General features: G+C 35.0%; 1 protein-coding gene across 1 annotated transcript in view; it reads left to right on the forward strand.

Moving 5' to 3' along the window:
• The window catches only part of PKN2 (protein kinase N2), a 139,224-nt gene that overhangs the window by 63,723 nt on the left and 60,759 nt on the right, over positions 1-14,742 (forward strand). The window contains exons 3-6 of the mRNA XM_021689950.2: positions 1,898-2,052; positions 10,213-10,330; positions 10,645-10,790; positions 10,879-11,092. Of these exons, the coding sequence (XP_021545625.1) occupies positions 1,898-2,052; positions 10,213-10,330; positions 10,645-10,790; positions 10,879-11,092 (633 nt within the window). The remainder of the gene's footprint in view (positions 1-1,897; positions 2,053-10,212; positions 10,331-10,644; positions 10,791-10,878; positions 11,093-14,742) is intronic.

Raw genomic sequence — 14,742 nt, forward strand, 5'->3', positions numbered from 1 at the left:
GTGGGGAATTCAGTTACAATAGAAACCTTTTTTGAATTTGAATCTCAGCTAGTAACTGTGTGACTTTGCCTGTTTTCTGATGTGTAAAATGTGGATAGTATCTGTCTCAAGATGTTATTTTAAGGATTAATATGCATACATATACATATTTGTGTGTGATTATACTGTTACATATGTAAGTATGCATACATGCAGAGTCTAGTATAGTTGTTTACAAGGTTTTTAAATGGTAAAAAGGCAGCATAGCACAGCAATTAACAAGGTAGACTTTGGTATGGAACTGACTTGCTAGATATATGACCTTGGGCCAGTTTCTTAACCACTCTGTGCCCTAGTTTTCTTTTTCTATAATATGGGTGCAGTGCTCATTATAGGGCTGTTGATGAGGATTGATGAGCTTATAGAGCACTTACATCAAGATTTACACTTTGCAACATAGTATGTAAATGATAAAATGGTATTTTATATCCGTAACTAGCATAGCACCTGTATTTTTGCAAGTTAATTAACAAATTATGTTGAATTGTTTTTAAACTCATGAATTTTTTTAAAGGAATATAAAGCCAAATGTAAAACAGTCATTAAAATCAGTTGGTCAGGGGCGCCTGGGTGGCTCAGTTGGTTAAGCAACTGCCTTCGGCTCAGGTCATGATCCTAGAGTCCTGGGATCGAGTCCCGCATCGGGCTCCCTGCTCGGCGGGGAGTCTGCTTCTCCCTCTGATCCTCCCCCTCTCATGCTCTCTGTCTCCCATTCTCTCTCTCAAATAAATAAAATCTTAAAAAAAAAAAAAATCAGTTGGTCATACCATCTTTTATTGCACTTAACCCTTAAGCACAAAGGTTAAGTAACTTGCAGTTTAGACAATTTTCCAGTGATTGCCAAGTTACTTACAACTAAACCAGGTCTAGTACCCTAGTCTTCTAAGTTGTTTTTTTCTTTTTATTTTTTTTAAAGATTTTATTTATTTATTTGAGAGAGCATGAGAGAGAGCACATGAGAGGGGTTAGGGTCAGAGGGAGAAGCAGACTCCCTGCCGAGCAGGGAGCCTGATGTGGGACTCGATCCAGGGACTCCAGGATCATGACCTGAGCCGAAGGCAGTCGCTTAACCAACTGAGCCACCCAGGCGCCCCTAAGTTGTTTTTTTTATAAGCAAGGGACCTAGGGTAGATAAAACACAAAATGATGAACTTCAATATGAATAATTTTAGTTATACGGTAAAATTAGTAGAAGTATTTTAACAATAATGGATTACCCAAAATAGTTAGAAGGTTCTGTTCAAAGTTTTTGTTTTTATTTTAAAATAGAAGTACCACTGTATGCTTTATGAGAAACCATGGACTTGAAGTTTTAGATATCCCCCATCAGCAATGTGGTATCAATCAGTATCCTTGAAACACTTTCCATTGTGACTGAACATCCTCCTAGTAGAAAACAAATGTGAAATCCTTTATGTGTATGTTTAAGTTATTACTATAAAGAATGCTGACATATTAGTTCTATTTACAAAGATTTACTTTAGAGGAATCTGTATAATGTTTAAATATGCTTTCTTCTTTAACCAATCAGGTAATAAGTAGAGGTTTAGTTCAGTTGTTGAATAGACGAGTCAAATTATTTAATTTAATTTAAACATAATAGTGTTGGGAAAACTTGGGACTATGATCTAATTCAGTTTCAGACTCAATGTATCCCTGGCAGAAGATCCTGCCCGTCTGCTTGAACATTTTCTTGGCTTGAATTCTTGTATTATCTGTAAGCATAAGGAGATTCCATTTAGGTGACTTTAAGCTCATTTCAAACCTTATAATTCTTTATTCTTTGAGAATATTAACTTTTAATTTTAAGCAGCAATTGGTCCTAGTAAGTAATTTTAACATACTATTTAATTTACAGATTGCCCAAGGACTCCAGATACTCCCAGCAGTGACCCTCGTTGTTCCACTAGCAATAATAGATTGATGGCCTTACAAAAACAATTGGATATAGAACTTAAAGTAAAACAAGGTGCAGAGAACATGATACAAATGTATTCAAATGGATCTTCAAAGGTAAGTACTATAAATGTACGTGTATACAGTCAATCCTCATTATTTGCAGATTCCATATGTGTGAATTCACCTATCTGATAAAATTTATTTGTAAACCCAACATCAATACTTCTGGCACTTTCACAGTCATTCGTGGATATGCACAGAGGGCTAAAAAATGTGAGTCATCTGATGTGCATGCTCACAGTTGAGATCAAACAAGGTGCTCTATCTTCTTCTTTAAGCTCTTACACTGTAAACAAGTATCCTTTTCATGGTCTGTGTACACCACAGTTTTTGCATTTTTGTGCTTACTGTGATTTTGCTGTTCAAACTCTGTACTACTAGGATTTCTAAGACCATTTTAGCCTCCAAATTTGAAAGTATTGACAGTAAAGCAAGTTAGAAACAAATAGTTTTTAAAATAATATTTTTAGGGGCACCTGGGTGGCTCAGTCCATTAAGCATCTGCCTTCAGCTCAGGTCATGATCTCAGGGTCCTGGAATCAAATCCCACATCAGGCTCCTTGCTCAGCAGGAAGCCTCCTTCTCCCTCTGCTGCTGCTCCCACTGTTTGTGAGCTCTCTCTCTCTCGCTGACAAATATATAAATAAAATCATTTTTTTAAAAAATTGCTTACTCCTACCAAAATCAATCAAGAAAAAATTTAGCTGTATGAGTAAAGGGTAGACAGGAACTATCCATATTTGCAACTTTCCTGTGAATCTAAAATTGTTCTAAAACAAAAAGGTTATTTTTAAAAAATTTAGACTCTAATAAGTTTTCCATCACTATAGACAGGTTTTTAGGAAAGGACAAATGGAAAGACAGGACATTCTAGTGGTAGTGATTGTTTGGAGTAGAGCTGTGGGTTCTTGGGGAATCTGGAATGGGCATATAATTCCTAATTGAAAATCATTTTATGGGAAGCAGTTGTTACTAATAGGAATGTGTCCTTGTTCTGTGGTATAATGTAGAAGAGAAAATGCTGGAGACCACTGAACCAGATTGTTTTAAAGGTTCTTTCCAATCTAAGGTTCTATAATTTCCCAAAAGTCTTAGAAAGGTGGACTTACAAAATTTACCTTGGTATTCTCAACTAATTTAAAGATCTTGCCTTTGCAAATTAATGTTTCTTTCATATTTTAATAGATATTCCCTAAGTAATATCAGAATAAAAGTTATTAGGTTATGTTTTGATTTTGTTTTGTTTTATTTAAGAATTTGAAATAGGGGGCAGGGGTAGAATTTTAACTTGGAGCTATGCACCCTGCCTACCCACCCAAAGAAATCTGGGAAGATACTGAAAAGAGAGAAATGTGTATATGTTAATAAATAAGATTTTTAAAGCTTAATAATGAAAATTAGATTATATGCCATATTTCAAATGAATTTTTAAATTTTTAGGGACGTATATTTGTTTCTACTTGATATATTGCTTATATGATATTTAATAGCATATTTTATTAACTTTGAACACTCATGGTGGTAGAGTTTTTTTCTGTTACTATTTTTAGTGTTGACTTTTAGTTTTGAACATATTTCATTTTTATCAAATGTTATTTTGGACTTTTTTTGTTTCAAGGCAAATACTATGTTGTGGAACTGTGAATGCATCATATTATGCTGGGTGTTTTAAAATTCAATTTATTCAAGAGCACGTGGGTGGTGTAGTTGGTTGTGCCACTGACTCTTGGTTTCGGCTCAGGTCCTAAGAGCAGGGTCTACTTGGGACTCTCCCTCTCCCTCCCTGTGCACGTTCTCTCTCTCGCTCTCTTGCTCTCTTAAATAAATAAATCTTTAAAAAAATTAAATTTATCTAGCTACTACCCTCTGGAGTAAGTTTTTTAAATACAGTTGATGGATTAGATTGAGAGGTTTATGAACCCTTTGAAGTTAAAGAAAAAGTGAATGTGTATGCTGATAGATGGATGAATGAGAAGGCCATAGGTTTCACTGTATTCTCAAAATGGTTTGTAATTGCCCCACTCCATCCCCAATTTGAACAGGTTTATGGAAATATTAAAAGTAAAACAGATAGATAACTTATGATAACCACAGGTCCAAAATGAATGGAACTATGAGCATCCTACTGAAACAAGAGATAATTTTCCAGTAGCCTTTTATTTTTTTTAAGATTTATTTATTTATTTGAGAGAGAGAGTGAGTGGGGGTGGGGCAGAGGGAGAGAGAAACTTTAACAGACTGTGCTGAGTGTGGAGCCCAATGCGGGGCTCAGTCCCACAACTCTGAAATCACAATCTGAGCCAAAGCCAGGAGTCGTATGCTCAACCGACTGCACCACCCAGGCACCCCAGTAGCTTTTTACTTTTTTTTTTTAAGATTTTATTTATTTATTTGAGAGAGAGAGAACACATGAGAGGGGATAGGGTCAGAGGACAAAGCAGGCTCCCTGCCGAGCAGGGAGCCCGATGCGGGACTCGATCCAGGGACTCCAGGATCATGACCTGAGCCGAAGGCAGTCACTTAACCAACTGAGCCACCCAGGCGCCCGTAGCTTTTTACTTTTAATTAGGGGCTTTATTAATTTGAGAAGGGGTCAGGTAGAGGTCCAGCTGCTATAGTCTCTGAGGTGGTAGACCTGCTAGTTATTTCTGTCTAGATTTGGTCTTGTTTTCATTTCTCATCTTTAAATCTCTCATTGGGTCAAACTGTATCTCTCTGAGATTAGGGAAAATTGTAAATTGAAGTTATGTGGAATATTAATTAATTTGTTAAGGACATAACAGTAAATTTTGATGGGCTTTGGAGTATAAATGTAATAAAGTTAATGCCTTATAACATAACAGGTACTTAACAGATAATATCCCACTTTCAAAAGCTCCACTATCCAAAAAGGAGGTATCATATGTAAATAATTACAATATATAATAGTGGTATGTTCAAGTTACTTTAGAAACAGTGGATAAGAGGGGTGCCTGAGTGGCTCAGTCAGTTGGGCGTCTGCCTTCGGCTCAGGTCATGATCCCGAGGTCCTGGGATTGAGCCCGGCATCGGGCTCCCTGCTCCGCGGAGAGCCTACTTCTCCTTCTCCCTCTGCCTGCCACTCTGCCTGCTTGTGCTCTCTATCTCTCTGTCAAATAAATAAATAAAATCTTAAAAAAAAAAAAAAGAAACAGTGGATAAGAATCACTTAACTGCCAGAAGAAATCGTTACTTAATATGAGATTTGAAGGATGATTTGGAATTGAAAAGGGAATTACTTTCTAGGGAAGATGATGTGGGTAAACCCAGCAGATACAGAATAAGGTACTGTTGAATAGCATGGCTTATTCTAGGGAATGGAAGTGCTTTTGTATGACTGTAGCAGAAACTCTCAACTTATTTCTTATCCAATATATCTGAGGTAGGTAGAATACACTTTTAACAGTTGCAGTCATCTTCAGTGGAAGGCCATGCCCTCATGAGCGAACAAATCTCGATCTCCAGAAAAGCACATTTGTTTTTGGGAAAAGTCTTCCAGGTGATTCCAACAAGACTTTTTTTTTCTGTTCCCCACCAGTAGAGCTTCAAGTGAGGTATAGTGAGAGGTATAGCATAATTGAAAGACAAACCAGATTATAAAGTACTTTGGACAAAATTAAGCAGTTAAGATCCTATCTTATGAGATACATGGAGCTACTGAAAGACTTTAGCAGAGTAAATACGTGATCAGATTTAAAGTTTAGAAAGTTCACATTCATCTTTCTCAGACTTGAAGAATGTTAGAGAAGGGTCAAATATATAGGCAGCAAGTTTAAGTAGGCTTTTGTAGGAGTCCAGGTTAAACATGCTTCAATCCTCTTGTAACACAGTGAAAGCAAAGAAGGCAGAGTCAAGCTATTTAGGTAGAATAAATATGTGGTGTCTTGATATGAGGAAGAAGGCTGAGTCAAAGATGATTCTTAGGTTGGTTATGTAGGCAGATTGGTGAACGGTGGTGCTCTTCACAAGGATACGTAATTCACGATGGGGAGCATTTTAGGGACAGGGGTAATGAATTCAGTTTCGTGGTAAAAATCATCTTCACGACTCTGGTTATTGGATTCTGTATGACAAAATTACTACCCCAAACACATCATAGCCAGAGTTGTCCTTTTAAAAGCCAAGTCAGATATTTTCACACTATTGTTTCAGAACCTTCTGTTGGCTTTCTGGCATGCTTAGAACAAAATCCAGAGTCCTTATTGTGGCTCTGCAAGTTTATATGTGACTTAACCCTGGCTACCTTCTGATTTTATCCTTTCAAACACTTTTATTCTCTCTCATCACACTCTAGCTCTATCAGCTTTTTTGCTATCTCTTGAACATACCAAGCACACTCTTATCTCAGAGGCTTTGCATTTACTGTGTCTCTGCCTAGATGTCTCTTCTCTCAAGTACTTTTCATGCGGCTTTTTCTCTCACTTCGTTATAGTCACTTCAGCAAGCTCTTTACTACTATCCTGTGTAAAATATCAGCCCCTGTCTCTCCTTATCTCTTTCATTGCATTACTACTACCTGAAATTATAATTTACACAATTTCTTTATCATCTTTATCAACATTAGAATGTAAATTTCATGGCTCTAAGTAGCACCATTGGTTTTCAGAATAATCTGAGGGCTTCATAAGCCATGTCGAAGAAATGTTTTCCATTGATGTATGCAGATGACATAAGCTATTTATTAAAATATGGGGTTCTTGTTAACCTCTTTAAATGCACCCAGGTCTTTTCAGACCTTTTTCTCATTTGAAAAGTATCTAACCATCTATCTTAGCCTCACTGTCCTCAATATTCTAGTCTTGATATAGTCTTGATATAAACCTTTCTGGATTCCCTCAGCTAAAATTGATCCCATCTTGCTTTGATTTTCTTTGGCTACTTTAAACATTCTGATACATACAATAATTATTTGTATCTCTTCAATAAAATTATAGGTTTTTAAAGGTGGCATCCTAACTGATTAATCTTTGTATTTTCACTGGATGTGACCACATTTAATACATGTAAAGTAAGCCATAAATATGTGATGGAAAAATAAAGATAATGATTGGTTTATTTATTTCTGAAATCCATGTGTGATGTAGTTTGTTGTAATGGTCCCACTATGACTTTCAAAACAATAATGGTTACTTTTTACAAAACAAAATATTATATAATTGGAAAATATTGTAAATTTTTTAACTTATAATTTAAAAATATTGTACATTCAAAATATAACAGGCATTGTAGAGTGCTGACTACCAGTAGAACCATATGAAATTGCTATCTTTTTAGTTCCAAATTAGTCAGATACTGGCATTTTCATATGATTCAACCTAACATACATAAAAATCTTTCCAAAGCCTTTACATAAAAGCCAGTATTTCTGTAATTCAAAACCAATTCATATACTTTAGACCTACCTATTTCTTGCTTTGAATATATTAGGCGTTCAGTAAAAAATCCATTGCATTTCCTAGAAGCATAAAGCTGACCATAAACATTTATTGAATGCTGGAAAGCATAAGACTGACATGTAGTCACTATAAATTGCCTGTGACAGGTAATATCCATTGTCAGTTTTAAAAGCCTCCATCATACTTCGACATCTGTGCAGATCTCTTAAAATGAACTAATGCTCTTCTTTGCATGTTGAATTGAAATAGTTAAAGTATTTCCAAAGAAGTAAATGACAGAACTGCTGTCTTCTCACATGATGATAAAAATAATAAAAGGAGTAGCTTAATTGAAAAGCATAGTATTATATAGTTTGCTTAATATTTATACGTTTATACTAGGACTTCCTTGAAATAAGATAAAATCATTTTTATTACTCTGAAAGAGAACATTTTAATGCCAGTCAAGTTCTAGGCAATATGATTTTAGTTTTATCTAATGCTTACAAATCTCCATGTTTTAGAGAGTGGTATCTTCATTTACATAATTTCTGCAAGAAACCTAAAGCTTGTGGAAGATAGGTAACTAACCCAAGGTTAAAAATACAGTTAAGATTTGGCCCCCAGTCTATCTGATTGCAAAACATATTTGCCCCATTAAATTAGGAGCTTTGGAATACTAAGTTTTTCCTCCTCTGATGAGGTCTCAAAGAAATAAAAAAGCTATTTCAAATCTTCAGTTTGTCTAATGTACCTAATACTGGAAAGGAAGAATTAAAGTAAAAATAAAGTTTTTTCATTTTAAATTTGGAAGGTGAATAGGTATATTCTTAAAAGCATAAATAATTAGTCATAGCCGAACACCAAACTCAAGTATTTTTAACGGTAAAGCAGAATTAACAAATACAGTGTGTGTGTGTGTGTGTGTGTGTACTTGATGGTGTAAATTGATATTTAAGAGAATTATAGTAACTCTATTGCCCAGCTTTGTTGGTGTAAAATCTAAATATTTAATAAAGAATGAAATCTGACTAGAAGATCTTAAATTGATCTTAGGAGCAGGAAAGAAATGGAAGAAAAATATGAAAATAAATTTGCAAACTGCTTTTTCTCCCGCTGTATATTAACCAACCTAGTTTGGTATTTATCATAAAATATGTCAGCTCACTTTCTTTTTTCCTTATATAATATCAGTATTGTCTCTCACCCCACATCTTCATCCTCCCCTTTATTCAGTGTTAGAATATACTGTGTGTGTTTTTATTTAAATGATGCTGCACACCTGATGCTTATTTCTTAGTTTCTAGGCTTGAACTCTTCCAGAGAATATAGGTTGATTGTATCCTATTTTATTTCCAAATCAGTACTGACTGCCTTGGTGATAAAAGTAGAGATGCTTAAATAATAAGCAAAAATTGGCCTTTCTTGTGAATAAATGTTTCCTAACTTGATGCATAGTTTTGTTTATCATTTCTTTTTTTGTGGATTGAAGACTACTAGACTTTGACAACTGATATAACTAAGCAGGAGATGGTATTAACTTCTATTACTTGTTAAATATGAAATTTTTGGAAGAAATTGCTGTTTTAGTTTTCTATGGCTGCTGCAATAAATCATCATAAATTTAGTGGCTTAAAACAACGTAACTTTATTATTTTACAATTTTGTAATTGAGAAGTCTCATGGATCTCAATGAGCTGAAATCAGGCATTTGGCAGGGCTGCATTCCCTTCTGAAGGATGTAGAGAATTTGTTTCCTTGCTCTTTCTAGCATCTAGAGGCTGCCCACAATTCTTGGCTTACGGCCCTCTTCTTCTCAGTCGTTGAAGTCAACATCAATGGGTCCATTTCTTCTCACATTATTCTGCCCTCCTCTTCTGCCTTCTCTTCCACATTTAAGGAGCCTTGTGATTACTTTGGGTCCACCTGAATAATCCAGGAAATGATCTCTGTATTTTAAGGTTGGACAATTAACAACCTTAATTCCATCTGCTGTCTTAGTTCCCCTTTGCCATGTAAGGTAACATTCGCAAGGTTCTGCGATTAGGACATGGACATCTTTGGGTGGATCATAATTTAGCCGACCACAATTGCAAAAATGGTAAGTTTTTCGTGACTCTCCATCAGTAATGTTCATTGTTATTCAAACTAAACTAAGATATGATAGTGACATTATTTCATTTAATTCACCTTTCTTGAAGTTAAAAGAAATAACAGAAGTTTACTCACTATAATTTCCTTCCTTGCTTTATTGAGGTCTTATTTTTTGACATTCAAGAATTTCAAGAAACCTTTCTCATTATCTCACCAGTGTTGACAAATGCTGTTTCTTGTTTCCTTTATCAGATTTAAAGGAACACAGATACCATCTAGGATTAGTTATTTTAAAAATTTGACAACATATGTGAAACTCCGTAAGAGTTTGGGAGAGGAAGTGAGGCATCTATCTGTCACAATGCCTCTGAATATGAGAATTATTGACCATGGTATGGGAAAATTCTTTATATTTTGTGTAAAGCAGAAAAAAAAAAAGAAAATTACAAATGTGAATATGGAGTTTTTTAAAAACAATAATAAAATTCACTTGCTTTCTCTCAAATTATCTTATGGAGTTTTTCTCATTTATAGCGCTATCAGTTTGGTGGCTTTTTAAAATAAATGTATCTACAAGTATATTTATATTTAAAATAAGTATATCTACTTACAGTGTTCTTTTAACTCTGTTTTTCACTTGCTGATAATCATTTGATCTTACTTAGAAGCTATGAAAATGTTTTATTTGTCTTTTCATCTGCTTACCTTTTCAAACTTATTTTAATAGGATCGGAAACTCCATGGCACAGCTCAGCAATTGCTCCAGGACAGCAAGACGAAAATAGAAGTGATACGCATGCAGATTCTTCAGGCAGTCCAGACCAATGAATTGGCTTTTGATAATGGTGATGGAATAGAGATAAATTGTCATTCTTATTATTATGGGCATGGTGCTTAATAAATGTTACATAAGAGAGAAGCAGTGGTTCAAAGTTAAGGAGGAGGAAGCATTATGTTTTTTGATCTTTAGTTTTTATCTTTGAGTTTTGATGGCTAAAATGGAAGGCTTTTTATTTCACCATTGTATCTATTAAGTATGTTTATTGACTTAATAACTAACTTTTAAGTTGTAAGAAATCATTTCTTTTCATGAGTTTTAATTACTACATATGAGAATACCAAATAAATGGTTCAATTGCATTTTTTTTCCCCCCTCTAGCAAAACCTGTGATAAGTCCTCTTGAACTTCGGATGGAAGAATTAAGGCATCATTTTAGGATAGAGTTTGCAGTAGCAGAAGGTGCAAAGAATGTAATGAAATTACTTGGCTCAGGAAAAGTAACAGACAGAAAAGCACTTTCAGAAGTAATTTTAAATAAATATTTTAACTTAATAAATACATTATTCAAAGAATGTAATTATTTAGATGACAGTTGTCTTTTCCCTATTCAAGGCCCAAGCAAGATTTAATGAATCAAGTCAGAAGTTGGACCTTTTAAAGTATTCATTAGAACAAAGATTAAATGAACTTCCCAAGAATCATCCCAAAAGCAGTATTATTATTGAGGAGCTTTCACTTGTTGCATCACCAACACTAAGTCCACGTCAAAGTATGATATCTACACAAAACCAGTATAGTACACTATCCAAACCAGCAGCACTAACAGGTAGGTTGCATACATCTCCTAATTATTTTTGGTGTATTTTTTTGTGTGTATATCTGGTCCTGGGTTAATAAACGAGTAAGAAAGTATGCACAGATTTTTAAAACATTGTGATAAGTTACACATAACATAAAATTTATTATTTTAGCGATTTTAAAATATACAATTCAGAAGTATTTATTTACAGTGTTGTGTAACTATCACCACTATGTAGTTCCAGAACATTTTCATCATCCTAAAAGGAAACCCCATACCCATTAAGTAGTTACTCCCCATTCCCCCAGCCTCTGGCAACCACTGTTGATTTTCTGTGTAGATTTGTCTGTTCTAGGTATTTCCTATAAGTAGAATTATATAATTTGTGGCCTCTGTGTCTGGCTTCTTTCACTTAGTGTTCTCAAGTTTTGTTTTGTAGCATATATCAGTATTTCATTCCTTTTTATGGTAAATAATATTCCATTGTATGGATATATACTGTTTTGTTTGTCCATTCATCAATGGATGGATATTTGGGTTGTTTGGGTTATTTCCACCTTTTGACTATTGTGAATAGTGTTGTTATGAACATCTGTGTTCAGGTTTTTTTTAACATCTGTTTTCACTTATTTTGGGTATATACCCAGGAGTATAATTAGCAGGTCATGTGGTAATTTTGTGTTTATATTTTTGAGGAATGGTCAGACTTTTCATTTTATGTTCCCAAGAGCACACATCCGTACCAGCACTTGTTTTGTTTTGTTTTGTTTTTTATTATTGCCATTCTAGTAGGTCCATTATTGGAAGTGGGGTAGTGAAATCTCCAATTATTTTTTGTGCCTATTTCTCCTTTTAATTATGTAATTGTTTGCTTCATGTATTTCTAGGCTCTGTTGTCAAGTGCACATATGTTTGTAATTTTTTTATATCTTCTTGATGGATTGGCTCTTATCAAAATGTAATGTCCTTCTTTGTCTCCTATAACAATTTTGGATTAAGAGTCTATTTTGTCTGATATTAGTATAGCCATCCCAGCTTTCTTTTCCTTATTACTATTTGCACTGAATATCTTTTTCTGTCCTTTCATTTTTAATCTGTTCATGTCTTTGGATCTAAAATGAGTCCTTTTAGACAGCCTATAGTCATGTTTTTTTAATCAGTTCTGCCAATCTCTACCTTTTACTCAAACAGTGTAATCCTTGTATATTTAAGGTAATTACCTATGTGGCGATGCAATTCTGATGCTAACTACTTAGAGTTGGGTCAGATTTCATAAGTTAATGGCCCAGTCCCCCACAAGACTGCCCTCCTTTCCAACACAAGTTGTAAACTTGGAGTTTCCCCAACTATCCACACTTTTGACAAACTGGCTACAAATTCAGGGATTTCCACTACCACCTTAGGCTCAGTAATTTTGTAGAACAACTCAAAGAAGTCAAGAAAGCTCTATGTTTACAATTACAGTTTTATTATTTATTATAAACATAAATTAGAAAAGACACATAAGGAGAGGTCTGGGGGGTCCCAAATGTGAAGCTTCATAGTCCTCTGCATGTATCACCCTCTTAGCATATCAGTTTCTGTCCTCAACCAGGAATCTCACTTTACTTGTGAATATCCACAGTTTTTATTGTGGCTTTATTATGTGGGGGAGACTGGTTAAATCATTCAGCCACTTGATTGAAATCAGTCTCTAGTCCCCCACCCCTCTCTGAAGGTCAGGGGGTCAAGCTAATATTATATGGCACCAGCCCTCTAATCATATGGTTGTCTTTCTGGCATAACTAGCCCCCATCCAGAAACTGTGCAGGGACCCACCATGAATCACTTTGTTAGTATAAACCCATCTGAGGTCTGAGGGGCCCACCATGAATAACGAAGACACTGTTATCACTGGGGAAATAACAACGGTTTAAAGGCTCACTCCTAGGAGCCATGAACAAAACCAGCCAAATCCTTTATTATACAACAAAGAGGCTTACTTCTGCCATTTTGCTGTTTGTTTTCTACAGGTCTTAATTTTTTTTTTTTTTTTCCCTGAATTCTTCTGATACTGCTTTCTTTTGTGTTTGAATTTTTCTAGTTTACCTTTTTTATTCCCTTGTTTCCTTTTCTGTATATTTTTAGTTTTGTTCTTAGTGGTTACCCTGGTGATTAATATCCTGAATTTATAATAGTATTTACCACTTTACCTTCAATAGCCTACAAAAACTCCACTCCTATATAGCTGTGTCTCCCTGTCTTTATGTTGTTGTTGTGTCACAGATTACATGTTTATATACTGTGTGCCCATTAGATTACATTATAATTACTTTTTTTTGCATCTGTCTTTTAAGTCATAAAGAAAACAAAGTTATAAATCAAAAACACAATAATACTGGCTCTTACATTTACCTGTATAGTTAGTTTTACTGGTGTTATTTTTTTCTCCAATTTCAAGTTACTGTCTAGGGTTCTTTCAATCTGAATGACTAATTTTAGCACTTCTGGGCAGATCTACTAGTGACACACTCCCTTAATTTGTGTTTATGTGGGAATCTCTTTATTTTCTCCTTTACTTTTGAAGGTTAGTTTTGCAATATGTGGAGTTCTTGATTGACAGTTTTTTCTTTCATTACTTTACAAATGTCATTCCAGTCCCTCCTGGCCTTTGTGCTTTCTGATGAAAAATCAGCTTTTATTCTTACTGAGGATTCCTTTTAAGTGGTGACCTGCTTCTCCCTTGCTGTTTTGTAAGATTTCTCTGTCCTTGGTTTTTTTCAGTTTGATTATAGTTATGTCTTAAATAATAATCTCTTGAGTTTACTCTACTTAGAATCTTTGAGCTTCTTAACGTGTAAATTCATTTATTTCATCAAATTTGGGACATTTTCAAACATAATTTCTACACATATTTTTTCTACCACTTTATCTCTCCTCTCTCCTGAAACTCCCATAGTGTGTATGTATGTATTTCTCATTGTATTCCAGAGGTCACTTTATCTCTGTTCACTATTTCTTTTTAAAAAGAACAAATGTTTATTGGTGTACAGACATTTGGGAGGCCCAGAGACACAGAGGTAAACACAAAAGCAAGCATCAGCTTCCATGGGTTTCAGAAATTAGAAGGGTGAGGAAAGCATCAGAAGTCAGAGTCTTCCCACCAGCAAACTCCTATGAGCCCTGTCTACAGACATGAATCATATCTCCTGGTTTGAACTGTCAAGATTTCTCCCAAAAGCCTGGCTTTAGTAAAGCTCAAAAAGAAGCTTCTCATAAGGGTCTTTTTTTTTTTTTAAGATTTTATTTATTTATTTGACAGAGAGAGACACAGCGAGAGAGGGAACACAGCAGGGGGAGGGGCAGAGGGAGAAACAACCTTCCCGCGGAGCAGGGAGCCCGATTCGGGGCTCGATCCCAGGACCCTGGGATCATGAGCTGAGCCTAAGGCAGACGCTTAACGACTGAGCCACCCAGGTGCCCCCTCATAAGGGTCTTTAAAGTTATCAAGCCAGGCATCAAATTGGTTAAGTCTTTAGTTTCATTGTTTTACTTCCTGCTTTTTATTTTCTTTTTTTGTTTTATTATTATGTTAATCACCATACATTACATCATTAGTTTTTGATGTAGTGTTCCATGATTCGTTATTTGCATATAACACCCAGTGCTCCATGCAGTACGTGCCCTCTTTAATACCC

This window comes from Neomonachus schauinslandi, chromosome 4 (genome assembly GCF_002201575.2).
Source record: "Neomonachus schauinslandi chromosome 4, ASM220157v2, whole genome shotgun sequence".
In the NCBI taxonomy this organism is placed as follows: Eukaryota; Metazoa; Chordata; class Mammalia; order Carnivora; family Phocidae; genus Neomonachus; species Neomonachus schauinslandi.